General features: G+C 48.8%; 12 protein-coding genes across 12 annotated transcripts; 9 read left to right on the top strand and 3 right to left on the bottom strand.

Annotated features, from left to right (window-relative positions):
* The first annotated feature begins 478 nt into the window (after window positions 1-478).
* On the top strand, window positions 479-1,439 carry BO94DRAFT_299889 (uncharacterized protein). The gene has a single exon (XM_025606731.1). The coding sequence runs from the start codon at window positions 596-598 to the stop codon at window positions 1,136-1,138; it is 543 nt and encodes a 180-aa protein (XP_025462317.1). The 5' UTR covers window positions 479-595; the 3' UTR covers window positions 1,139-1,439.
* BO94DRAFT_550960 (HET domain-containing protein) lies at window positions 1,186-3,123 on the top strand (the record flags this gene model as incomplete). The annotated part of the gene is made up of 1 exon (XM_025613516.1): window positions 1,186-3,123. The coding sequence occupies one exon, from the start codon at window positions 1,186-1,188 to the stop codon at window positions 3,121-3,123; it is 1,938 nt and encodes a 645-aa protein (XP_025462316.1).
* A 1,813-nt stretch (window positions 3,124-4,936) lies between these two features.
* BO94DRAFT_527517 (glycoside hydrolase family 32 protein) lies at window positions 4,937-6,707 on the top strand (the record flags this gene model as incomplete). The annotated part of the gene is made up of 2 exons (XM_025610390.1): window positions 4,937-5,329; window positions 5,387-6,707. The coding sequence occupies 2 exons, from the start codon at window positions 4,937-4,939 to the stop codon at window positions 6,605-6,607; spliced, it is 1,614 nt and encodes a 537-aa protein (XP_025462315.1). The 3' UTR covers window positions 6,608-6,707.
* Window positions 6,708-7,565: 858 nt separating this feature from the next.
* Window positions 7,566-8,586, top strand: BO94DRAFT_560864 (RTA1 domain-containing protein; the record flags this gene model as incomplete). Its single annotated transcript, XM_025614186.1, has 3 exons — window positions 7,566-7,734; window positions 7,807-8,413; window positions 8,544-8,586. The coding sequence occupies 3 exons, from the start codon at window positions 7,566-7,568 to the stop codon at window positions 8,584-8,586; spliced, it is 819 nt and encodes a 272-aa protein (XP_025462314.1).
* A 526-nt stretch (window positions 8,587-9,112) lies between these two features.
* Window positions 9,113-9,732, bottom strand: BO94DRAFT_527516 (DUF3237 domain-containing protein; the record flags this gene model as incomplete). Its single annotated transcript, XM_025610389.1, has 2 exons — window positions 9,113-9,222; window positions 9,333-9,732. 2 exons carry the CDS (start codon window positions 9,730-9,732, stop codon window positions 9,113-9,115), a joined length of 510 nt encoding a protein of 169 aa, XP_025462313.1.
* A 467-nt stretch (window positions 9,733-10,199) lies between these two features.
* On the bottom strand, window positions 10,200-11,324 carry BO94DRAFT_478118 (retinol dehydrogenase; the record flags this gene model as incomplete). Its single annotated transcript, XM_025608679.1, has 2 exons — window positions 10,200-10,903; window positions 10,952-11,324. 2 exons carry the CDS (start codon window positions 11,322-11,324, stop codon window positions 10,200-10,202), a joined length of 1,077 nt encoding a protein of 358 aa, XP_025462312.1.
* A 908-nt stretch (window positions 11,325-12,232) lies between these two features.
* On the top strand, window positions 12,233-13,730 carry BO94DRAFT_590576 (uncharacterized protein; the record flags this gene model as incomplete). The annotated part of the gene is made up of 2 exons (XM_025616042.1): window positions 12,233-12,805; window positions 12,852-13,730. The coding sequence occupies 2 exons, from the start codon at window positions 12,233-12,235 to the stop codon at window positions 13,728-13,730; spliced, it is 1,452 nt and encodes a 483-aa protein (XP_025462311.1).
* A 756-nt stretch (window positions 13,731-14,486) lies between these two features.
* Window positions 14,487-16,195, top strand: BO94DRAFT_503121 (uncharacterized protein). Its single transcript, XM_025609467.1, has 2 exons — window positions 14,487-14,896; window positions 14,967-16,195. The coding sequence occupies exons 1-2, from the start codon at window positions 14,539-14,541 to the stop codon at window positions 15,857-15,859; spliced, it is 1,251 nt and encodes a 416-aa protein (XP_025462310.1). The 5' UTR covers window positions 14,487-14,538; the 3' UTR covers window positions 15,860-16,195.
* On the top strand, window positions 15,972-16,340 carry BO94DRAFT_299865 (uncharacterized protein). The gene has a single exon (XM_025606730.1). It carries the CDS (start codon window positions 16,083-16,085, stop codon window positions 16,281-16,283), a length of 201 nt encoding a protein of 66 aa, XP_025462309.1. The 5' UTR covers window positions 15,972-16,082; the 3' UTR covers window positions 16,284-16,340.
* A 415-nt stretch (window positions 16,341-16,755) lies between these two features.
* BO94DRAFT_590574 (Zn(II)2Cys6 transcription factor) lies at window positions 16,756-18,825 on the top strand (the record flags this gene model as incomplete). Its single annotated transcript, XM_025616041.1, has 5 exons — window positions 16,756-16,833; window positions 16,880-16,986; window positions 17,036-17,248; window positions 17,296-17,733; window positions 17,790-18,825. 5 exons carry the CDS (start codon window positions 16,756-16,758, stop codon window positions 18,823-18,825), a joined length of 1,872 nt encoding a protein of 623 aa, XP_025462308.1.
* On the bottom strand, window positions 18,758-20,839 carry BO94DRAFT_299856 (uncharacterized protein). The gene has a single exon (XM_025606729.1). It carries the CDS (start codon window positions 20,760-20,762, stop codon window positions 18,918-18,920), a length of 1,845 nt encoding a protein of 614 aa, XP_025462307.1. The 5' UTR covers window positions 20,763-20,839; the 3' UTR covers window positions 18,758-18,917.
* A 233-nt stretch (window positions 20,840-21,072) lies between these two features.
* On the top strand, window positions 21,073-22,913 carry BO94DRAFT_560859 (putative pantothenate transporter; the record flags this gene model as incomplete). Its single annotated transcript, XM_025614185.1, has 6 exons — window positions 21,073-21,282; window positions 21,342-21,544; window positions 21,592-21,848; window positions 21,911-22,108; window positions 22,182-22,536; window positions 22,637-22,913. The coding sequence occupies 6 exons, from the start codon at window positions 21,073-21,075 to the stop codon at window positions 22,911-22,913; spliced, it is 1,500 nt and encodes a 499-aa protein (XP_025462306.1).
* Window positions 22,914-23,976: the final 1,063 nt, after the last annotated feature.

Below are 23,976 nucleotides of genomic sequence, written 5' to 3'. Positions count from 1 at the left end.
CTTTCCATCTCCTTTGCTTATGCATTACCTCAATACGTGCCATGTACAAAGCCGCGCGGTAATGCTCCCCAAAGGCCTTCGAATCCCTCCGGAATCGTCATCTATTCATGGACCGGAACCTCCGCGTCAGTGACTTCCCCGCCTCTATATGAATCCGGATCCTCCTCGCCCCAGGCACTCTCTTTCAGAAGTTCCACATTCGACACGCGCAATATAACACATCATTTGCAATATCACAAAGATGCCCTTTCTTTGTGGCTGTCGCATCCAGTTATATTTGAGAAATGGGGACAAAGTGTGATTGACCGACGACGGCTACTATCTCATCTTTCGCACTTAGGAAGACGCCGATCGTGGTAAAGGGGAGGTGGATCATAGCTCATCTGCAGTGTTGGTTTACAGATCAGCGATGAGGATGTTGTACGCACTGCTACAGCGGGATGCATTACTCTAACCTGTATCACCACCCAGGGATAATGCATGCTTCAATCCGGTGTGCCACGTCACCCTTGGCTGACAACCCCTCATTAACGTCACGCCGTCTCTTCATAATTCAGTTCTCACCTTGGGTTTACCATCGGGCCTTGATCTCATCATGGTCGATCATCCGAATCGCCCCATTTCACCACCCTTCCGCAAAGCCCACGACCGTATTTCTATCATGACATGCCCACTTTGCGTGTCCATAGAGGTGACTCCCACTTGTTCCACGATGGATCTTGAACAAAGTGAGACATACCGCAAGCAGATATTCCACAGACCATGCTCCAACTGCGATGCCAATAATGGCCTCTCAGATAGCCTTTGTGATATATGTCAACACATGCGGCTTGGACACCTTTGTAGCTGCATATTCTGGGAGAAGCTCGGAGCCATCCACACATTCTACGAGTATTGTTTCTTGTTCGAATTCGGAAGGCTAGACGACATACATCGTCCCTCTTCGCACTGCGCAATCTGTCGTGGACTATTACAGGGAATGGCCATGAATATAGCCGATTTTTCTACTCCAGGTGTGAAAGCAGTCCTACGTTTTGAACGGAAGGACAATATATTTCAAGGCAACCGCTTCGCGGTCGACCTTGAGCTATATTGTAAGTCATATCATACTTGTGTGAATTGGAAGAAACCACAATAAAGATAGAAGGCAAACACTGTTGCATAACCTTTCATTAACCATAAACCATGTCAGATAAAGAAACGTTTGTGGATTTATACCGCTTTTTGGGGGTTGTGGAGAAGGGTCCTGGGAATAAGTTGAACGTGCCTCCGCCAATGGTAGACTGGGAGAGGATTTCCACCTGGCTATACGGTGATTTGACCAAGGCCGACCGAGCGTCAAAGCCGGCATTATTCGCAGGACCCCAGTTCCGAGTCGTTGATACAAAACATGGTTGTGTGACGGAAGCTCCGTCGCCGTGCGAATATGCCACCCTGAGCTATGTATGGGGAGAACCCAGAGAGGGAGAGCTTATGGCCTCCACAAACAACATTGAAGCCCTGAGAGAGAAAGGCTGTCTGTTTGAAAAGTTTCAGCAGCAAATCCCACGGACCATACGTGATGTTATGACTGCATGCATCAGGCTCGGCATACGGTATCTGTGGGTTGATCGCTTGTGCATTTTACAAGATCCTGGCGCCGCAAACGAGGCATTACAGCAAATCAACAAAATGGATAAAATTTATGGTCAGTCCGTTGTCACACTTGTTGCTATATCTGCCACCAATGCTCATGATGCACTTCCCGGGGTATCTGAGAAAAGGTGCCAGGCCAATGGATTCATTGCATCCCAGGGAATCCACTTTATCGCGCAAATGCCAAGCTTTGATGAAGTCCTTACAGCTTCCAAATGGGCGACTAGGGGGTGGACTTTACAAGAAGCATACCTTTCTCGAAGGATGATACACTTCTCGGATTCTTGGGTTTTCATGGAAGGTTATCAAGAGAAAGCCATCCAATGTGAAGACCCTACCATCTTCCGTGACCAAACTCTACTCACCAAGAATTTTGCTTCGCATTCTTATTGGAAACTTGTCAACGCTTACTCGAGGCGAACCCTATCCATTGAGTCTGATATCCTTCGCGCGTTCTCTGGAATCCTCCATGCCATTCATGGGGAAGACCATTATTTCTTCCTGCCATTGTCTGGATTCACCAAATCTCTTCTATGGATGACACAGAGCGAAGACCAACGAGAGAGAACCTTGCCAGGAGACTCGGTCCTTCCATCATGGTCATGGATTAGTCGAATGGGTGTCATTGAATTTGAACACCTCGGGCTATTCATCCCACTTGCGGTATGGGCAATCTCTCCCCGTGGCCGAAACGATGAGAAACTACATATCATAAATTTAGACAACCCGATCACAAATAAGTCTTGCGGTTCATGGGACGACCAGAGAATGCCTCACATCAGGGCCTATGGCTTGGGCATCATCACAGCCTGGAAAAAGGACTGCTTTCCAGCGTCACTACCCGCTGTCTTCGGTCTAGATAATACCTGGAATCACTACATCGAGATCATGATCTCCACGTGGGAGTCATTGAATATGTTATTCCATGAGGCACATGACACGTCAAACGAAGATCTCGAGGACATCCGTCAAAGCTTCCCTATACGCTTGATCCATCAAGCATGTCTTAGACCGGGGAGAATCCTGGTGAATACGCAGTCACTACGCCTGCAACCGGTGCCGTGTCCTGAGGGCAGAGGTGTGAGGGCCGTGTCATTAGAGCTTTGCAATGACGATGGTCGTATTATTGCCTGGTGTACGAAACGTGCGGTGGACGAGGAAAGGCTTCACAGGAATGCCTCTGACGGTAACATGCACTATGATGTGCTCAGTCTGTCACTCGGTTTGGAAGATGTTTATACCAAAGATAAGCTGGGTGACTATGAAAGCGGGCGCGCATTTGGACTGAACAACGTCCTTGCACAAGATTCCGCAGGAGTCGCACTTCGAGTGTTTGAGACTCGAACCTGTTTAGCGATCGCCTTCAAGATCCAGCTTATGGTACTCGAGACACGAAATGGAATTAGCAGACGCGTTGGACTTGCCGAAGCATATCTGGAGGTGTGGGCAGATGCAGGTCCGAAATTTGGTACATTCATTATCGAGTGACAGGCAGTTAGGATATGATTTCAATTGTTGATGCGAGGTACTTGGTCTGGAATATCTACATGGGAGTGACTGTCTGACGGGTTGTAGATATGATTACAAATGGATGGCCACGACTCGATAGAAGAAGAGTCAAAACCAGGTGGTAATTTCGGCTTTGCATACTACACCGAAGAAAATCCCTTTCATATGAAGCAATCTGGGAACTCTGCATTCTTCCATTTGAGCCTGGCGGCAACAGAACAAAAAGTCTTTCCGACCGTGAACTTACCAAGAAACTTCACGTATGGGAATTGGCTCTTCATCATTTGTCTAATTGCACAGTTTCCTCCGAGAAAACAACAATGTACACATATGACATGGTATGATTCTTTTAGTTGCTCTTCGCTCCTGCCCAATGCATCTCAAAGTCGAGTCAGATATTTTTCGCGACCCACCCACGACTATATCTGAGGTCATACCATATATTTGACCCTATTTCTAAGGATGTCTCTGGGGGTCTATACAGTGTGCAAAAATTGGTTTTTTTCTTTACCCCCACTCCTCGGCGCAGGCTTAGCGAAGGTCGCTATGGGGACTGGAGCCCGGAATCGAGAGAATGACTGGTTTGCTTGCCCTCTTGTAGGAATCCCGACTCGTTGCAATCTAACACTCCGGACAGGAAGGCTCCAATGTCAAGAGCATATACGTTGATACCGATCGAATGGAGGGATCGTTCGCAAAGGTTGCTTGCTCAAGTCATCAGTGAATGCCGGCCCACTGGCGAGGGAGTGCTTCCACTGCCATCTATAGCCGGCTGCTTCTCCATCCCCGCCGTTGATACCCCTCACAATCATTCAACTCTCTCCGGATAGCCGAAAAAGCGCTTCTTGCCGACATCGGTCCCGGGGTAGTTCCGTGAATTTGATTGGCCATGACCCGAACTACCCCGATATTTCTCCGCAGTCGGCGAATCCCCGCAATCCGGGGCCAATGGAATAAAGTGTGGAGTGGGATGCAGTCAGTTTCGCCGAGCGAAGCGTGGAGTTTCTCCGAAGTAACCCAGAGCGGTACACTCGGATGTGAAGATTGCGGGGCACTGCATAGTTGGCAGTCCTTATTGTCTCATTGTTGAAGACGTCCCGATGATTAATGAGGAAGGTGATATCAGTGGCTTGGTGGGACAATTAGCATTGGCCTCGAAAGCCGTCCAATCTGAGACGCAATTGGGTTTCTGGGACATGGTAGCCTGAATAATGGGAGCTTTTAATCCCCTCGTTACCCACAAGGGTGTGGGGTGACAATTGACGACCAAGGCCGTTTATTGAGGGGTAGGTCTTTCATCGATGCCACATTGTATCCCTCGTATGATGCGTGGGCTCCTCCTGTGGGTCATAACCCTGGAGTTGGAAGTCAGCCAGACAACGCAAATGTGGGTATCTATACGATATTGTGGGAGTGAGAGCAACTCGTTTCTTCTACAGAAGACATGATCTGATAGAAAGACATCAAATTGCTGTACCTTTCAATTCAGATTCAGGGGGTCTGCCTACCTGGAAACATCATCGCGGGATGCTATTTACCTTGGCTCGCAATGGTGCACCCGAGATATGAGCCTACGACGAATTGCCAAGGAATGACAAAGAGTTTATTGCAAGAGCGTTCACAATTCCCGCAGGATTGGTTTGTCTGCCTAGGATTACTAGACCGCTCTTGAGACCCATCCGGACTGAGTTGGCATGATGGGCTCGGAGTTGGCTGGCTCATATAAAGATGGTCACCCTGCGTGCGAACTTTCAGGCATCCTCTCACAAACTGCGTTCCCATAAATTTCACAATGGTTCATTTCTCAAAGGCGGTCCCCGTTTGTCTTTTGGCAGGTATCGCAAATGCTTTCAACTATGATCAACCTTTCCGTGGCCAATACCATTTCTCCCCCCAGGAAAATTGGATGAACGATCCCAACGGGCTCCTCTACCATAACGGGACATACCATTTGTTCTTCCAATACAACCCCGGCGGAATCCAGTGGGGAAACATCTCATGGGGTCATGCTACCAGCAAGGATCTCACCCACTGGGAAGAGCAGCCGGTTGCCCTTCTGGCCCGGGGATTTGGCGGCAACGTCACCGAGATGTACTTCAGCGGAAGCGCCGTTGCTGATGTGAATAACACGAGTGGCTTTGGGAAGGATGGCAAGACCCCGTTGATCGCCATGTACACTTCCTACGTACGCCTAGCCACCATTGAATAACCCCTGGATTGCATATACTAACGCTATCACCAGTACCCCGTTGCGCAGACCTTGCCGAGTGGTCAGGCTGTCCAGGTGGACCAGCAGGCACAGTCCATCGCCTACAGTCTTGATGACGGTCTGACATGGACGACATACGATGCTGCCAATCCAGTTATTCCCAACCCTCCCACCCCATACGAAGCCCAATACCAAAACTTTCGTGATCCTTTTGTGTTCTGGCACGACGAGTCCGACAAGTGGGTCGTTGTCACGAGTCTGGCCGAGCTGCATAAACTGGCGATTTACACTTCTGACAACCTTAAAGATTGGAAGCTAGTGGGTGAGTTCGGACCTTACAACGCACAAGGCGGCGTTTGGGAATGTCCCGGACTTTTCAAGTTGCCCCTTGACGGAGGAAAGTCCACCAAATGGGTCATTACCGGCGGGCTGAACCCTGGTGGTCCCCCGGGCACTGTCGGTTCCGGAACCCAGTACTTTGTGGGTGACTTTGACGGCACCACCTTCACTCCTGACGCCGACAGTATATATCCGGGCAACTCGACGGCCAACTGGATGGACTGGGGTCCGGACTTCTATGCTGCGGCTGGCTACAATGGGCTCTCCATTGACGACCACGTCCACATCGGATGGATGAATAACTGGCAGTATGGAGAGAACATCCCCACATACCCCTGGCGCAGTGCCATGGCAATTCCTCGTCACTTGGCTCTGGAAACCATCGCCAACAAGACAACCCTTGTGCAACAGCCCCAAGAAGCCTGGTCCTCTATCTTGAGCAAGGCTCCGGTCTATTCGCACACCTACGAATCCGTCCCGGAAGGCTCTATCAATGTGAACACCACCGGAGAGACAATCAAGGTAGACTTGAGCTTCTCTGCTGCTTCAAATGCTTCGACGTTCGCAATTTCTGTGCGAGCCTCTGCCAACTTCACCGAGCAGACCCTTGTGGGTTACGACTTCGACACGAAGGAGGTTTTTGTCGATCGCACCAAGTCTGGAGACGTATCGTTCGACGATACATTCGCTAGTGTCTATCGCGGACCTCTTGCACCGAGTGACGCTGGCGTAGTGAAGCTCAGCATCTATGTCGATAGGTCCAGCGTTGAGGTGTTCGGTGGTCGGGGCGAGACTACCCTAACGGCTCAGATCTTCCCAAGCAGCGATGCAATTCATACCCGGTTGGTGTCGACTGGTGGATATACCAAGGATGTCCAGCTTGACATTTACAATGTGTCTTCCACATGGAATTAATCCCGCTAGCATGATAACTTCTGAGAAAAGACACCACCCAGCCTTCTGAAAACGATCAGGGCTCTCCAAGTACCATGATTAAATAAATCCTAGTGACCTCAACATAAATAAAGCTCTCTGCTATCTGTTCGAATTTTCTAGAAATATCTCCAATGATTCTCTTCCTTGGAATTCACTACCCAATAGCGATTCATTAAGGTCCCAAGGCGGAAACACACTAATGCGAAGAAAAAAATACTAACCGAATGGTTCCCAACAGACAGCTCAAACACTACAGTTTTCGATCATCACAAGAACCAATATAACAGAAGGAAAGAACGAACACGATGGCTGTATTCAAATCCCGTAAACAACGGCGGAAATAGATCTCTCAGATGATGCAATGGATATCACAATTTCCTAAGAATTTATATCAAGAAGTGACAGCAGACTCGTGCCCCGTAGTCGAAAAGAGTTAGAGTAGTCTCTGATAGTTTATTTATTGATGACAAAGATAGAAATTTCATGGACTGATGAGGCTGATTAAACGTTCCATGGTGCGATTTAAGTACATCGTCTAGTGGTCTTATCAAGACTGAGAAAGTTTGGAACATGATTTGGTGCAGTCTGATTGATTGGTGCAGAGGATATGCTTAAAACCGATGAGTGGATCCACCCGGACAATTGGCAGCCCTATACGCGTATAGAAACACCTGAAATGGTTAGCAAAGTTAGTACATCAGAAATTGCCACTAGATACAACCAATTCTGTTCCAATGTTTTTCTAAATATAATCATGGTTGTGAGATTGAGATTGAAATCTCACACGTAGTGGGTAAGGATAAAACCAACCTCCTTTCTTTTGTTGTTGTTATCCACAGAGATTTGCCCCCCATGCCTATTTATACCGTTTTATTCTCCTCTTCTGATCCAATCTTGATATCATTCTCGTGTTTGATTTAATTAACACCCGAGTAACATGGCTGAACTTCAAACTCGTGGTACCTACCAATTTTGGTACTACATTCCTTCCATAGGAGCAGCAGTAGTTTTCCTACTGTTGTTCATCGCTCTCACGGCCCTCCATTCCTGGAAGCTTTTCACAACCCGAACATGGTTTTGCATATCCTTTACCCTTGGCGGAGTGTGTATGTCTACCATTCCACCATAGCCTTGCTGCAATCTGTTCGCACACCTGCTAACCCTACTGACCCAAACAGTCGAAATCATCGGCTACATCGGCCGCGCAGCCGCCCACAGCAACACCACATCCATGGGTCCGTACATCGTATCCCAAATGTTCATCCTCCTCGGCCCTACCCTCTTCGCCGCCTCCATCTACATGACCCTCGGCCGAATCATCCGCTCCGTGAGAGGCGAACATCTTTCTGTCATCCGAATCTCCCGTCTCACCAAGACCTTCGTCTGGGGCGATGTGCTATCCTTCATCGTCCAAGGAAACTCATCTTCGCTATCTGTTCTTGGATATCCACTATATTCAAAGATCTGCGTGATTGTCGGCCTGGCAATTCAGCTCATATCTTTCGCTATCTTCTGGTTGACTGCCGTGGTCTTCTTCAGACGTATTCGTCGGACGCCTACTATGGAGTCGCTGAATCGGGATTTGCCCTGGCGACAATCCATCTATATGCTGTATGCGGTCAGCTCGCTGATCATGATTCGATCGGTCTTTCGCATCATCGAGTATATCATGGGTAATGGTGGGTATCCGTTGCAACATGAGTGGACGATGTATATCTTTGATAGTGTACCGATGGTGATTGTGATGATTGTCTTTTTTATTTGGTATCCGAATAGCTTGCTGGGGTATTTGGATTTGGATACCGGTGTGCCACTTACTGCCCCTACTGGATATGATGGGGTATGATCTGCTTTGTGTATGCTGATCTTGGCTGTGTGTGTATTGACGCTGAATGTTTCTTATTTCGTTGTTCAGTTTGTTTGTATCTGTTTGTTTGGATTATATATATATTATGTGATACCCGAACTTATCCATTTTTGACTCTCACAAAAATCGAGAAAAAGAAATCTGAAGCGGTATGAGCCATTTGGCTGGTTGAATGAATCAGTCCTTCTCCCAATATAATGCACCATTGAATTATTGAAACAGAATACTACCATGGGTCGAATCTGGAATTTAACCTTGACCCACGGATCTGATGCGGCGGCCTGAGGCACTGGGCAAGGCCATAGCGATACGCGTATGCACAGGCCACACAAATCACGGATTCAACGCCCCACTCCACACACCAGTCTCATTGGCTAGGGAAATATTTCCATCTGGATACGCGTATAGGAATTTTGCTTCAAGTCTCTTACTCCACCTTTCCGTTCAAACTGTCAAGGTGATTTCCCCAGTCTATATTGAAAGACCATTTGAAAGTCTAAGTTGAATTATTGGTCCACAACTAAACCATCCATCTTCTTTTGCCCATGAAGATACAAATACTTATCCACTCCCCCGTTAATGGAAACCCGATTACCCAGCTAAATCCGTGTATAACATCAATTCTGAACCGCAAAAACCTCATACTCCACCGCCCGGAGATCCCCCTCTACATAAAACCGACCTCTTCCGAAGAACATCGTCCGTTGAACCCATTCATACCCGGGGTCTATACTAATCAGCACCGTCCACAAACAGAAAGAAAAGGACAAAAACAAAAACAAACAAAGAAGGAAACCACAAAGAAAACAAAGCCAAAAAAAAAACAGTAACACTCACCACTAACCTCAAACCCCACCACAACCCACCAATCATGATCCCCAAACGCCGTCATCTCGGCATCACCATCCCGACTCATAAACTTCCGAGATTGCTTATCTAACACCAAATGCCCTTTATACTGAATATACACACCATCCCCCGAGTCCGTTCGTCCCTGCGTCCGCACATCGAGATGAATAATATTCGACGCCTCGTCGCGGAGAACCCAGTCACTGCCGCCCGTCACAAGAGTGGCGTTGAACCCTTCGGCTCGGGTGCCGGGAACGCCACGCAGAAATCCGCCTACTAGGGACGTGATGTGTCGGGAGATTTTGGATTGGGGGTGGCTGGCGTTGAGGGATTCGGTGCCTGCTTGGACGCGGAGGGTGAAGATGTGGGTTGTTTGTGGGGGGGGCATTGTGTTGATTTGGGAGATTGAGGGGGGGGGGTTGATGGAGGAGTTATTTGGGAGAGTATGCTGGATTGAGTCCACGTATCTGGTGTCCTGGCGGTGAAAGGGTTGGGGAATGTTTAGGGGGTGGTGGAAGAAGGAATATGGGGGGGTGTGATTGGTTTATTGAGGGATCTAAATTCCATCTGGGTTTGCTGTGATAGGAGGGTTGATTGCGGATCCGCTATTCGGGAGGGCCGGGTTTATCGGGCCGCTGGATCTGGATCCACTTGCTGGGTCTACTGTTTGGGGAATTTCTTAGTGAGTATGGACTGGATGGAAGTGTATGGATCAACATGGGGGTGTCTCGTTATCTACTGACTCAATACAATGAGGGTTACATTATGTATGAAGTGAACTGTTATCGCCAGATTCAAATGAGTAAATTCCTGAATTGAACAACCTTTGATACTGCTAACCAATCAGTATGCTACTCATTCTTCCATCGCCACCGGAAGACCTAGGTTTGGGATATTGCAATGGGAGCTAGGTGTCATGCCCTCAATCAAGGGCTCTGCCATCCCTATGCACTCCAAACTCAACCTCCACAACCTCTCCTCATTCTTCCTATCATGCGTCCAGCGCATATGGAATCCTTCCAGGCCGTCAATGAAGCATGGTGGACACCTTGATAACCGACAGTCACTAAGGTACACTCCACCCTTTCCCTCCCAGACCTTCCCCACAGCAGCCCACACCGTGGTTGCAGCCCCCTGCTTCGGGTTCTTTACCATATTGGCCCCCTTGCCATCCGTCAACGAGGTCGACCATTCAGGTCCCAAAAATTGGTAATGACCTGACAACACCTTGCCAGGATTGACCGAGAGTGCGTGCACCCCAGCCGGTCCGTACACGGTATTGACGTAGTTGGCGGTCCAGATCATCGCCGTCTTGGACTGGGCATATGCCAGAAACGGGATATATCTCTTCTTTGCGAAATTGACATCGTCAAAGTCAACGGGCATGAGGTCATGGGCATCATCGGAAACCTGGATAATCCGCGACTGAAAGGCACTTGAACTACCGGCCTTCAAAGCGGGGAGGAGCTTCGTGATGAGAGTGAAGTGCGCCAGGTGATTGATACCGAAGTGGCTTTCGAATCCCTCCATTGTTAGAGCCTGTGGGGCTTCATGAATCCCTATGCTAGTTAGTGATGATGCAGAGCATGATAGGTAGGTATACTAACCTGCATTGTTGATCAGAACATTCAAAGTAGGACTGCGCCTCAGGAACTCGTCAGCCGCCTGCTTCACCGAATCAAGAGATTCCATGCGAAGTGGCAGGACGTCGATTCTCGCTTTGGGGCCACATCGATTGAGGATCTTTTCCACCGCGTCTTGGCCCTCGTTTTCGTTGTGTGCGGTTATGAATATATGGGCACCCGTTCGAAGAAGAGCTATGGTGGTTTCCAGACCAATGGCGCCGGTAGCTCCAGTAATAAGGACTACCTTGTCCTGCCATTTATCGTGCATACCATTAACCGCTATGATATGTGATGCTGTAGGACGCACATCGCCAGGACCATAGGGGTCTTGGTGCTCTTTGTAGTAGGGGTCCATTTCTCTGGGAGCCACAATCTTTTGGAGATTCATGATTGTGAATGATCACGGAATTGACGATTGTTGGAAATGAGTTGACGGAAGCGATCCAATATGGGGAACAAGATGGTTTGGAGGCCGATACCAGAATGAGCAAATAGAAGATGCTTTGAATTCGAAGTACACTCTGCAATGGGATGAGAATTTCCCACATCAGCAGGACTCCAGGTAGGGGTTTATAGGCTTCAGGGCCACATCTGAGAACATGGATACTGCCGGAATACCCCTGCAGGTGAAACCTCATATGCTGTTTTACACAAAGGCTAGTTCTGTCATGATACTAAGCGCAGACAGTATCTCGGTTTGTTTAGACGATCGTCCTTTTCCTGAACACTAGAATCTGGATCCGTCTAGCACAACCTGGCGTGGGCGTCTTCAAGGTAGGCAGCTTCCTAGGAAGCATTGGTAGATGGTTCTTACACTGGAGTTTATTCATTACCTCCTTTCTCGGGCGTTACCCGCATTCCACTGAGCCTTCCGGTCTCGTGTTTTGAAACGATTGACACTCCTGCGGGACAATCCTATTATTACTGTACTCGGCCAGTATATTCCGCTAAGGAATCATCCGCTTTCACAAAGAGACAAAGAAGCCATCAATTTGGCCAACCATGGAAACCTCCTTTTCGTGAGACCCTGTTCCCTCATTCTTTGTTACTCTCCCCACCCCCATTCATAAACTTGCAGAATTTCCGGGGTCGCAGGACTTTGTCTGCCGATGGCGCGGATATACCCTAAGCTCCATTCATGTGATAGACAGGCACATCGTCCTTCCTATGTATAATTATAACTATGATAACAGCATCCTTACCACCCCACCATCATCAAACACTCGAGAACAGCCTTAGGATAAGTCCACATGTGCTACGACCATGGACAGTATGCGCTCCCCTAATAGCAGGATGTCTTTCCCCCCACTGCTTGTAGTGGACGCTATTGTCAAACATCTCAATCTGGAGACCATCAAATCCTTGTGCCTTACCAATAAGGCCTGGGGAGAGTTATGTCTGGGCCCTCGCTTCAAATCCTTTGTTCACCACCAAGTCACAGATTTAACTGCACGAAGCCTTCAGTCTCTTACCGCTCTTAATTGTCATCCCTACCTACGCACAGGCGTCAAGAAGCTGACTATCATAGCGGATGTCTATGATCTTTCTGTTCTAAGGAGAATCTCGCGAACAAAGGAATACGAAGTGATAACGGGTAATCTTATAGAGTCTAGGGCCTGTACCCAGGATGAGCTGGCCCAAGTGGAATCAGACATACAGTGGTTGGAGGAGAGATCTTTCAACTCCCAGCTTGTCAATGAGGATGATATCGTGAAAGCACTGGTTACGCTATTTAACCATCTCGGGCAGCTTGATTCTATTGCTTTGGAGACCATGGTGACAACCGTCCCCCGCTCAGTCGCCTTTGAGACCAAGGGCGAATGGCACATGATCTGGGTTAAAGCAACTCAGGTTTACCAAATCGCTGTCTGCTCTCGCTCAGAGTGACATCGTGGTGGACAGTTTGAGTATCTATGAGGAGCCCATATGCTGCGCTGTGCCTACCAACGAGATAACTGCTTACATGGACAACCTCGATACCAGAGGATGGGCCTTTTCTCCCGGCCAGTCCGTCACATCTTTCGCAGTTGATCTCTCCATGCGGGTGGATTCTAATCAAGAAAGATTAATGAAGCACCGAGATCAAGCTGACCGGCTTGAGGGCGTCGACCGTTGGGCCCAGATTTCGACCCTGGGAAGCCTAAAATCGGATGTGCACCCTGAAGCCATTTCGGAGAATAACTTTCCTGGTGTCTCCCGTCTTTTGAAAAGAATGCCGAACCTGCAATCCTTAATTCTCAGTCTGCGTCGTACAGTTGTAGGGGATACCTCTCCATACTGCCAGCTGTTTGATGCTATTGCCGAGGAGGTTCATCTTCCCCAGCTCGAAAGGCTTTGGCTCCTCAGAATTTACACCACGTCTAACACACTCCTACGCTTCCTGCGAAATCATCTCGGCATCAGAGAGTTGCATTTGGAGAAAGTGAACCTTCTATCTGGTTCATGGGAGACGGTTCTCCAGCACGTTCAAGAGATGCCATACCTGACGAAAGTGATTTTATCAGCAATCGAGACCGCAGGCGAGCCTGTAAATCTTATTCAAGCCGGCTGCTTTGATTATGACTATTACGTAGCGAGCAACTCCGATCCAGACTACTACTGGTGTAGCCGGGGGGTTTTTGTCCACCGCCGAGAATTTGACGCATCTGCCATCCGTCAAGGCTTTCACTTTACCTCGGATTGGACGGGGACCTCGGAATATACCCCCGCAGAATATGAATGGTATCTATATCACCGTCAGGTCTATGGGATTGCATGGTGATGGCGCGTCTGTGGTATGAAACCTTCATATCTCCCGTACCATGCAAACCCGATTGCATCGACAGTTGTTCAATACAGCCTGAACGTTTACTGGAGATTGAAGGTCGTGATTGGACATTACTACTTGGTAGGTAGATAGATACTTGAATACCCTGGGCTTGATAAGAATGCAGAGTTCTCACTGCTTTAGGGAGCTGCGCACCGAATGCGGTAAACCGATAATGGATTCTGCACCACAAATAACAAGTTGACTGCTGCAGCTCGATGAAACCCCTGAATAAATGGTTTACACAGGCTACGGTATCTAGTACCTGCTTGGAACGTACGTGGCACGCTGATTGGCCAGACACAGTAAGCACCGCACGACAGAGTACAATTGTTAGATTAGATACTACCTTCATATAATCCGTTTCTAATTGTGGTCTAGACCTCTGGAAGATATTATTATCATTATCTTTCTCGTAGCTGGATACCAATCAACTCAATCACCAGCCTGACAAGGATTACGAGTTAATGCAAGTACCAAAGAATGAGGCAACAAGGCACCATAGACTCACAGAATATCTCATAGGTTTGGCGGTTCACTACACTGCATCTTGGTAATGGTAGTTAGTGCTGACGCCGGTGGCGAGGTGAGGTGAGTATTAATGCGCGTTAAGACTGATTAGTCGGCGTTATCTTATGCAAGTTATCTCTTGTGAGTCATATCATGCCGCTCACCAGATTCTCTCGCCTACCTAACACTCTCTCCTTTCAACTTCACCACTCATGCACTTTGATCAATGCACTTTCATATTAAGTAGCTGAAAATGGCTTCACAACCCATCCGTTTAGATCAACAGGAGCCATGCTTGACAAAGGCACGTCTCTTTTGCCCAGTGTGTCAGGACAGCACGTTCAAGACCCTCGAGGCTCTCCGGAGTCACCAGACCTTGCTTGGACACAAACTCCCTTGTCCTCACTGCAATAAACGATTCGTCACGTCTGAGGCACTTTCTCAACACGTTCAGATAGCCCAGAAGCCGCAGGATACTCTCCAGGCTGGTACTTTTGCAGTGGCGCCGTCTGCCACCACGGTTGGGGTTCCTTCGTGCGCGTCAGCAACCAGTATTTCGAACACGTCCTTGCCTATTGAGCAGAATGAAGACCACAAAACAGTGGTTGCAGGTATGATCGATCATCACGCGATAAGGATCTCGAATGACGGATTTGTACTAACCTGGCTTTCAAAATACAGTTTCCTCTTTAGCACAGATCATCGATGAATTGAAAATCTCCTCAAGCGTCCAAGAGCAAGAGATCATTTTGCAGTCCCTTCTGTCACGTTGCCATCCTTTGACTCGTCTCAACACAAACGGTTACACCATGTCACCCGTTCCCACGGAGGAGAGCGGATCAGGGAAGGGAATCATCAGACGCGACCTTTTTAGATACACATCTCCCCCGATGCCCGATTCCTTTGGCTACCGAAAAGGCAGGAAAGCGGTTGTCATCGATTGCAAGATGGTCCAGGTGACCCGCGGCCGACAGGAGATTGGCTTCATCAATGCCGTCGACTTCTTCACCGGTGAAGTTCTAATGAGTCAATATGTAAAGCCTCAGTACCGCGTGACTGGCTGGGACACAAAAGTCAGTGGTATCACGCCCGCTTCCATGGCAGCTGCGATCGAAAGTGGCGAAGCCCTTCGTGGATGGTTGGGAGCGCGGTGGGCCTTGTGGGAGTTTGTCGATAGTGATACGGTTCTGATCGGACATGCGTTACAGAATGACTTGCATACTTTGGGAATCATTCATTCCCGGGTCGTCGACTCGTCAATCCTCACAGCAGAAGCCATATTTAACAACATCCGTCCAACCGAACCTCTCCCGCGGGTCTGGGGTCTGAAGGCTTTGGCAGGCGATATGCTTGCTCGCAAGATCCAAGGCGGTCGCAAAGGACGGAGTGTGGTTGAGGATGCTATTGCTACCAGAGACGTGGTCATCTGGTGTTTGAAGAAGCCGGATCTTTTGAGCACCTGGGCTGATAATGCCAGATCATACCATCAGATGCAGGAAGAGCTCAGAAAGGAGGCGAAGGGGAAGAAAGCTGAAGGTGAGAGAAGAAAGAAGAAGGAGAAGCAGGCTAAATGAGGTGTAACGTCTCTTGTTCATTTCCAAGTTGGGGCTGACTTTATCGACGCCGCCGACAGCGCGTAGGCTGGTCAGAATCGGCCATCTCTTTGGAACTTTACATGTCTTTGACGTTGGTCAGTCTCTTTGGCTTCAAATTGATGTTCAGTTTGAGACTCGAGCCTGGTGTTGGTCCTGTTTTCTTTGATTCAAACTTCACTTGAAGGTTCACTTGCATGGTGAGATGCCTATCATGAATATCGGACATGTATCCATGGCCCATCGAGAGGTCTTACAACGTTTTTACATCACTGATGCAAATGTCACATATGACTACTATGTTTCTAAAAGAATAATGACACTTACCTTTTCATATGTGACTTTTCCTAGGCATAGGACGTGTGCCAATATACACGCACCAGACAAAACTCTAGCGAATTCATAGAATACCTGGTAATAAATTTTGAGGCCCTTTAAAACGTCAAGTAACCTGAAGGCATCACTAAACCCGATAGAAGATGAAAGACCGACGCACAGACACACAAATATATTTCCGCCCTAGGCGTCAGGCATCACCCCTACGTCACCGCCAACGGTGGGGTGACTTTCCCCCGAACTCCACAACAACCCAACTATTCTATAATTCCATCACACTATAATCCTTCCTTCAGCTAATGTACCCCGCCTAATGATCTCCGACACTATAATCCGGGGAATGTTCGAATGAAGCAGGGTCTGTCCGGCTAATCGAGTTGGTCGCCTGATCCAACCCCGCATTTTCTGGCATCCGGGTAGCCGAGGTCAGCCACCATCTCGATTCACCAGCTGGGTTGCATGCTAGGGGCTTCCTGGACTTCCTTCGCGTGGTGGATCGTATTGTTTCTCTGTTGGTGTACGGGTCTGCTTTGGTAAGAGCCATGGATAACGGTCCAGCATCTCGGCCTGCGAAGAGGGCGAAGAAGGGGTCGGCTTGCTTGCATTGTCGGCACATGAAGGTTAGTATGGAGTAATGTGTGGAGGCGATGGTGCTGATCCTGGCAGTTGAAATGCGATTTGGCTACTACGGCCTCGAGGAGCTGTACTCGCTGTACGCGAACGGGGAAGAATTGCTCAGATGGGCAGGTTTATAGGAGGACGACCAATAAACAGTATGTTTGAACTGCTTCCTTGCTGGTCTGGTTGCTTATCTCATTATAGGCGTCTAGACACACTGGAAAATGAATTCAAGCGCATGCAGCAAAGGATGGAAGCGGCAAATACACTCACTCCCCTACCCCAGTACTCGCATGAAGCATCTGAGATCAACGAATGGGATGACTGGACGGAGGAAACCGCACTCCAGAATATGACATCCCAGACGCTGGAAAGTGTTACCCTTCAGGGTCATGAGATATTAGCTCTCATCAAAGAGTAACAGGCTACCTGTTCGTGGAAGAGAACGAGGCTGATTCGGACAGGTTTTATGCGACGCTTCACCCGCTGTTTCCTATCCTCCCATCGCTCCCTGATTTCATCAAAACCTACAATGCGAATAGGCTTCTGTTGTGGACAGTTATTGCCGTCGCCTGCAAAGAATCAGCGCAGTATACTCATCTATATGTCACTCTTGTCGACCCGGTCCGCAGGCTTGCGGGTGATCTGTATAATACGCAAAGTCGACATTTTGAAACAATCCAAGCGCTATTACTCTTATGCATCTGGCCTTTTCCGTTCCAGCAAACCGCGCATGATCCATCGCCTATGTACTGTGGTCTCGCTACGCAACTGTCTTACCAGCTAGGTTTGCATCGGCCGAACCAGCATATGCATTGGGAGTACGGAGCGACGGGCTCAAATTATCGGGTCGATTTGCAGCGGAGGAAAGCTTGGATTGGTTGTTTTGTTGTTAACCATATGTATGACTCTGTCATTTGCTCGCTGGCATTGTCGAAAGCTAAACTTCTATTGTTAGTATCTCCACGAGACTGGGCACCCCGTCAGCGGTTCAGCCTGGCCATGCTATTCTACTCGAGATCGCCAAGATTTCCACCTCTGAGCTACCAGCACCTTTGCTGCACTACGCCCATATTGCATACGTTGGAATGAAGGCTCTCGAGGCCCTTGGGGACGATGCATCATCTGCCACCGGCGAGGCAAAATATCCGATCCCCTTGGTCACCACCTTTGACCAGAAACTGACCACCATGCGCGAAAGCCTAAGTTCCAAATGGTCCAGCTTGGCAGAGGCCTTCTTTCTGGAAACCAAGCTCCAGATACTTTCTTTTGCTCTGGATGAGGATAACTATCCCGATTCGATGCTCGCCGTTGATCTTTCAGCTTTGACCATCTATGACCGGGCCTCGACTGCCTCCCAACGCGTCCTTGAACTCGCTGCCATGGAAACGAGTGAGACGCGTTATTGGCCAATCTTCGCGAAACACTCCTCGATGTACGCCACAATTATGGCATTCCGGCTAGCGTGTATAGCTCAACCAGGATCATCGCAACAAGCTCGTTTGCAGCAAACTATCCTGGATGGCGTGACTTTGGTCAAATCTTGGTCGATGTTCCAAAAAGACAACTTTGGACGTTTTTGCTCCCATATGGAATATCTCTCTCGCAAGCTCGGAAAGAATCAGAAAGAGTCCCTTCCAACGTTGTGGTCTATGGGATCCTGGCAGGAAAAGCAGTCCGGGTTTGGAAGTCCTTTCTATAAACCGGCTGTTAAATCTCGCATGGCGGCCAACATTACATATGATACGATCTGGGCGAGTAAGCATGCAATCTTGGAAGAGGAGCAGAAGTCTCGGGTGGTATACATTCAAGATCCGGATCAGTCGTTAAGAGCTGGCCTCGCTGATGTTCATCACGTCTCACCGATGAGATCAGCCGATGTTCCCGGGCTTCCTGTGGATTTTCTCCTTGATGATAATGCATTCCTATTCAATGAAAGCTCGGACATTATGAACATTTTTGAGGACTGGGAAAATTTGGTTGGCAATTCTTGATTCTTGATATCGCTGACTAGCTAAGGGACAAGCTGGAAGGACCAAAAAGTGCATGAGCATCTAAAGCAGGTTCAACACATACAACTGAACATCTAATCATCCACCGGGACATGTTCCATAGCTGGAATCAAGACCCGCAAAAGTCTGGCATGCTGGCAGCTTCCATGCGTATCGGTTTCCCCGAACCGCCCTGAAACGATCGGGCGCTTCACAGTCACCTTCAGTGCCATGGCTGGCTCCCACCAAACAGCAGCAACAATGTCTGAGATTTCGATGTCATACAGTTTTGCAAACTTGGCAACATCCAACACACCGGATGACTTGGCAAAGAAGTATTTTTCCAAGGAATCGAACATGATGTCGAATGTCAACTCATAGGGCCCAGCATTTTTGGAGCGAATCACCGACGCAAACTCGCCCAAGTAGCGCATTCCGGGTGGAGAGGAAGGGCTCAATCTTGTGGTTCTTGGCAAATTGTTTTCCTGCTTTGCATCTGTGGAAGATTGAACCTTTGGAGCATAAGCTGGAATCACAAGTTCAGGGGGTTCTTCATCAGAGCTATGCTGTATAACCTCCGCAGATATATGGAACAAGGCCGTCGGGTCATCCACTAGCATCAGGTGGTAAATGCAAAACTCACACACCCGCCCCATCGGAATGTCAAGAGGCGCACACGGCATGGCGAAATTCCCTGACGTTGCCACTTGTCCAAGGTACGAGCCATGCATACAACCAACGCGTGCGGCATGGATCACCCGAGTGGCCTGCGCTTGGGTTTCTGCTCTAGCATCGCCATGAATAGCGATACTGGGTGGGAGAGCACCCTGGTTCGTGTCCGCGAACATGCTAATTTCGTTCCTCGAGCCATACGTCGTCAACTTGAGATCATACGGAAACTTGCAAACCATGGCGACGTGGTCTCTGACCGTTTGTATGAAAGAATCAACCTGCGAAATCAGAATCGGGTCGGTGAATCCACCAAAGAAGCAGCTGTGATACCCACGGGTTCGTGCAGCCTCTAGCTTGACTGTATATTGGCCCTGTTCCACCGGGATAAATTTGGCACCACGAACCCGAACAGTGCGATTATCCGGCAACTCTTCATAAGTAGTGTCTTCCAGATGAAGCGAACCTCCCGGTCCGAGGAGAATATCAGGTCGTGTTTTCTCGTAAAGCGTATGCGCAGCAACCGAGACAGCCGTGCAGCGACTGGATGGATTCAAGGGCCGGATATCGAAACTATCATGTCGAACAATAGCCAATGCCTCACGACTCTTAGGCTTTGCACATAGCGCACCACACTCCATTATCTTTCCCATATGCCAAGCAATATCCAGATTCGTGAATCCCTTGTGTACACAGAATGCTGCATACGGCGCAGGATCGTACGAGCGCCCTCCAATAATGACATCAAAATCAGGATTCTCCTCCATAGCTTTCAAATACGGCTCAATACCCATCTGAGCCACAATCCGACTCGCATCCTCCACATCATCCAGCTGTAGCTGGGGAACCGCCTCACCACAGGGCACAATCCTCCCCGCAGCCAGCTCAGACCGAACAATATCTTTCGACACCTCCGCATAGATCTTCACCACCTTCATCGGTCTCAAGTGCAGCCGGGCAATGATCTCATCAATGATATCAACGAAAATATCCACGTGATCATTCGCTCCATCCCCTCCGGCACTGCCAATGAGCACTGGAACGTGAAAGTGATGTGCAGCGAGCAGGAACTTTTCCATTTCGGCGGAATACGCTTCTCGGGAGCCGGACATGGTGCCGAGGGCTAGTCGAGCCGGACCACTGTCGGTGGACCCGGAGTCACAGATGATGGCATCGACTCCGTTGGATACGGCGGACCAGAAGAGGGACTCGTCGAAGCCATAGCCGAGCATGCCTATGGGGGTGAGGATTTTGAGTTCTTGCGTAGACATGTTGAGAACAATAGGGTGGACTTTCGTATAATGAAAATGACAAGAGGGCTGCTTATCACTCTCGACTTTATTTTCTACTATTCGATTCCAGTAAGGAATTACCTGAAATATAAAGCATTCTTGGCAACCGTACAATCGGCTGTGTTCAAGCGAATTCGGCTTCGATACCCGACATCGCCTGAGATAGCCGATTCGGCTATCTTGAACCGACCACCACCACCATCACCATCACCAGACCAGTAGATTAAATCACTAAATTATGAAACCAACTCCCACCCAACTCATCAGCCCACCATATACCAAATTCAAAATGACCATACCCCATCCCAAAGACCCCATCACCGAAGAAAAGCCCTCCACCAACACCATCGAAGACATCACAAGCACCAAAAATGGCTTCGCGATACACGACACCATCACTCGAACCCCCGAAGAAGCCAAAGTCGAAAGAAAACTAGTTTTGAAAATTGACCTCCTCATTCTCCCCGTCTTAGCTATTATCTATTTCCTTGCTGCTATGGTACGCTCCCACCAACAATCCCCTGGAAAGTAAGAACAGGGTTAATCAGAATGTCACAGGACCGCGGAGACCTCAGCAACGCCAGCCTCGCTGGCATGACCACATCCCTACACCTCACATCAACGCAATACGCCAACGCCGTGGCGTTTTTCTACATTGGCTACATCGTTTTCCAACTCCCGGGGGATATCTTCCTGCGGAAGATCACACCCCCTGTGCAATTGAGCGGGGCGTTGGTTGTTTGGGGGGGATTTACTGCTTTGTATGTACCCACGTACCCATATCAGCCATCTATATTAACGAGGGTAGATTATCAACATCGCAAAACTACGCCACCCTCGCCGGTCTCCGCGTGGCAATCGGCGCCGCGGAAGCTTTCGTCCAAGCTGCACCCCTGTACCTGACCTTTTGGTACAAACGTGAGCAGTTGGCCTCTCGATCGGCGATCTTCTTCTCTATGATGGCGTTGGCGGGGAGTGCGAATGGATTAATCGGGTATGGGATTACGGAGACACTTGATGGGGTTAGGGGGATTGAGGCTTGGAGGTGGTTGTTTATAGTTGAGGGTATTTCTTTCTTTACTTATTTACAGTGACAGTGTTTTGTGGTAGCTAACGTTGGGATATAGGATGTATTACAGTCGCAGTTGGGGTGTTCGTGTTATTCGTACTACCCCCCGTCCCTGAGAAGTTGAGATGGGGATTTACTTCCGCCGAGAAAGAAATGGCGATCCGACGGTCCAGAGAGGCGTTTAATGCTGACAATGCAAGGATTGTCCCGCGGCAGTTGTTGGCATTGGGGAGGGATGGGAAGATTTATTTTTATAGTGAGTTCCCCGCCCCCTCTCCCCACCCTCTATACAATTCTGTGAAATTAGGCTAATCAGGGATGGGGTAAAGTCATATTATATTCCTGCACCAACGTCAACCTCGCCGCCCTATCGGGCTTCCTTCCCATTTTCATCAACACCCTGGGTTACAGCGCCGTGAGATCCCAAGTCCTCACGATCCCGATTTACGCGTGTGCGGTGGTATCTCTCCTCCTGCTGGGGTTCTCGTCGGATTATGTTCGTCGGAGGGGAGTGTTTCTGGCGGGATGTTATGTGGTTGTTGCTGCGGGGTGGATTATGTTACTGGTTAGTGGGGGGAGGTATGTGTGTATGGCGGCGTTGTATCTCATCGCGGTGGGGACTTATCCCGCTGTGATTTTGACTGTCGGGTGGATGAATTCGAATTTTGTGGGTTTTACGAAACGGTATGTTCCTTTTTCTCCTTTTTCTTTCTATTTATTGTCTTTGTGGGGGAGGGGGTTGTGTTACTGCCCTGCAAAACGGCTGTTAATATTGAATGAATAGAGCCGGAGCCCTCGCAGCAATCAACATAATCGGACAATGTTTCTCCATCGCGGGGTCGAAAGTCTTTGATGATCCCCCGGGATATCAAAAGGGAAAGGCATTTGCGCTTGGTTTCTCGGTGTTAGGGCTGGTGGCGGCATCTGGGTTGGTGGTGTTTCTGCGTTGGATGAATGCGAGGAAGATTTCCCGACAGAATACACCTGAAGCAGCGGGGAAGAGGGCCATGACGTTGGAGGAGATATGTGATGAGCATCCGGATTTTATGTATTTTTTGTGATGACTATTCATACTTGGGTTGTTTGTGTTGATTAGGGGGGGGGGGGGGGGCGGCTGTAGGCTTTGTGGCATGTGATTTACTCACATCTCTGTTATTCCTTGGGTGTTCCCCTTCGCTTACTGGAAATAGTTAGTCGGGATAAAAGAGTTCTTCAGGTGCATTAGGTCGGAATACACTGCAGTTCTACCCCTCATGATCGCCATCCAAAGCGAGCCATGAGAATGTAAGCAAGTAGATTGATCAAGCTGGATACCTGCAATGCCAACGCAAAGATCTGGTGACTGTGACCTGTAGATCAATCGTGGCCTCAGGATCGCCCCACTTGGATTATTCGGGGTTGGTTTGCTCGAGGAGCCTCGACTGGAGTTATTCCGCATCCCATCCTAAGACTGGTGAAAAGTAATAAGGCCTCTCGATCACCCTATATATCCAGGCTCTGTACTCAATAGCAAGAGGATTAATCAATTGAAATCCTCTTGAGGCATTATCCCTGGTAAACCATTTCCACCAGATAGTCTGGAAGATGGCTGATGCTAGCGTGCCTGAGCAAATCCCGATGCCCTAGTGCCACTCCTCGGGCTGATAAATATATTAACGTGCATGTTCCCCATCAAATCACAGGCCAAGCATTTATTGTCTGTGTTAGTTCATGCAGAGAGATACCAGGCTCGTCCCACGCATTACTGAGTGGGGATGCTGGGAAATCAATTCCGACGAAGACTAAATGGGGAGCCCTATCCGTCCAGCCAGAATGATTCATTCAATTGATTAATCAATAGAAGAAAAGCACTAAAGAGAAACAGACCCACTGCAATCTCGCAGTCTCGCCACTTCCAGGAATTCTTCATCTCGACCCGCATTCCCCTTCCAGATTTGCTCTCGCGTATTGTCAAGCGTGCAGATGGCTGCAGATAGCTGCAGATTCAGCTGCATCGCAGCCAATGACATGTCCAGGAGATTGCTCCCGTGTATTATCCCGCTAGGGGTGCAGTAGCTCCTGCACTAGTATAGACATAGTGTCTGTGTATTGTGTAGCTGAATCCCATTCATCTCGGCTGACCAC

The sequence above is a fragment of the Aspergillus sclerotioniger genome, assembly GCF_003184525.1.
Source record: "Aspergillus sclerotioniger CBS 115572 chromosome Unknown BO94scaffold_43, whole genome shotgun sequence".
Classification (NCBI taxonomy): domain Eukaryota; kingdom Fungi; phylum Ascomycota; class Eurotiomycetes; order Eurotiales; family Aspergillaceae; genus Aspergillus; species Aspergillus sclerotioniger.
Note: the sequence above shows the minus strand (reverse complement) of the source record. Positions and strands in the feature narration are given on the sequence as shown.

What these genes read in the sequence shown, in the direction of transcription:
- BO94DRAFT_299865 (XM_025606730.1), top strand. Translation starts at nt 16,083, where the DNA reads ATGCCTATCATGAATATCGGACATGTATCCATGGCCCATCGAGAGGTC.
- BO94DRAFT_299889 (XM_025606731.1), top strand. Translation starts at nt 596, where the DNA reads ATGGTCGATCATCCGAATCGCCCCATTTCACCACCCTTCCGCAAAGCC.
- BO94DRAFT_503121 (XM_025609467.1), top strand. Translation starts at nt 14,539, where the DNA reads ATGGCTTCACAACCCATCCGTTTAGATCAACAGGAGCCATGCTTGACA. An exon ending in CCACAAAACAGTGGTTGCAG is followed by an intron (nt 14,897 to 14,966) that starts GTATGATCGATC and finishes TTCAAAATACAG; the next exon opens with TTTCCTCTTTAGCACAGATC.
- BO94DRAFT_299856 (XM_025606729.1), bottom strand. Translation starts at nt 20,762, where the DNA reads ATGTCTACGCAAGAACTCAAAATCCTCACCCCCATAGGCATGCTCGGC.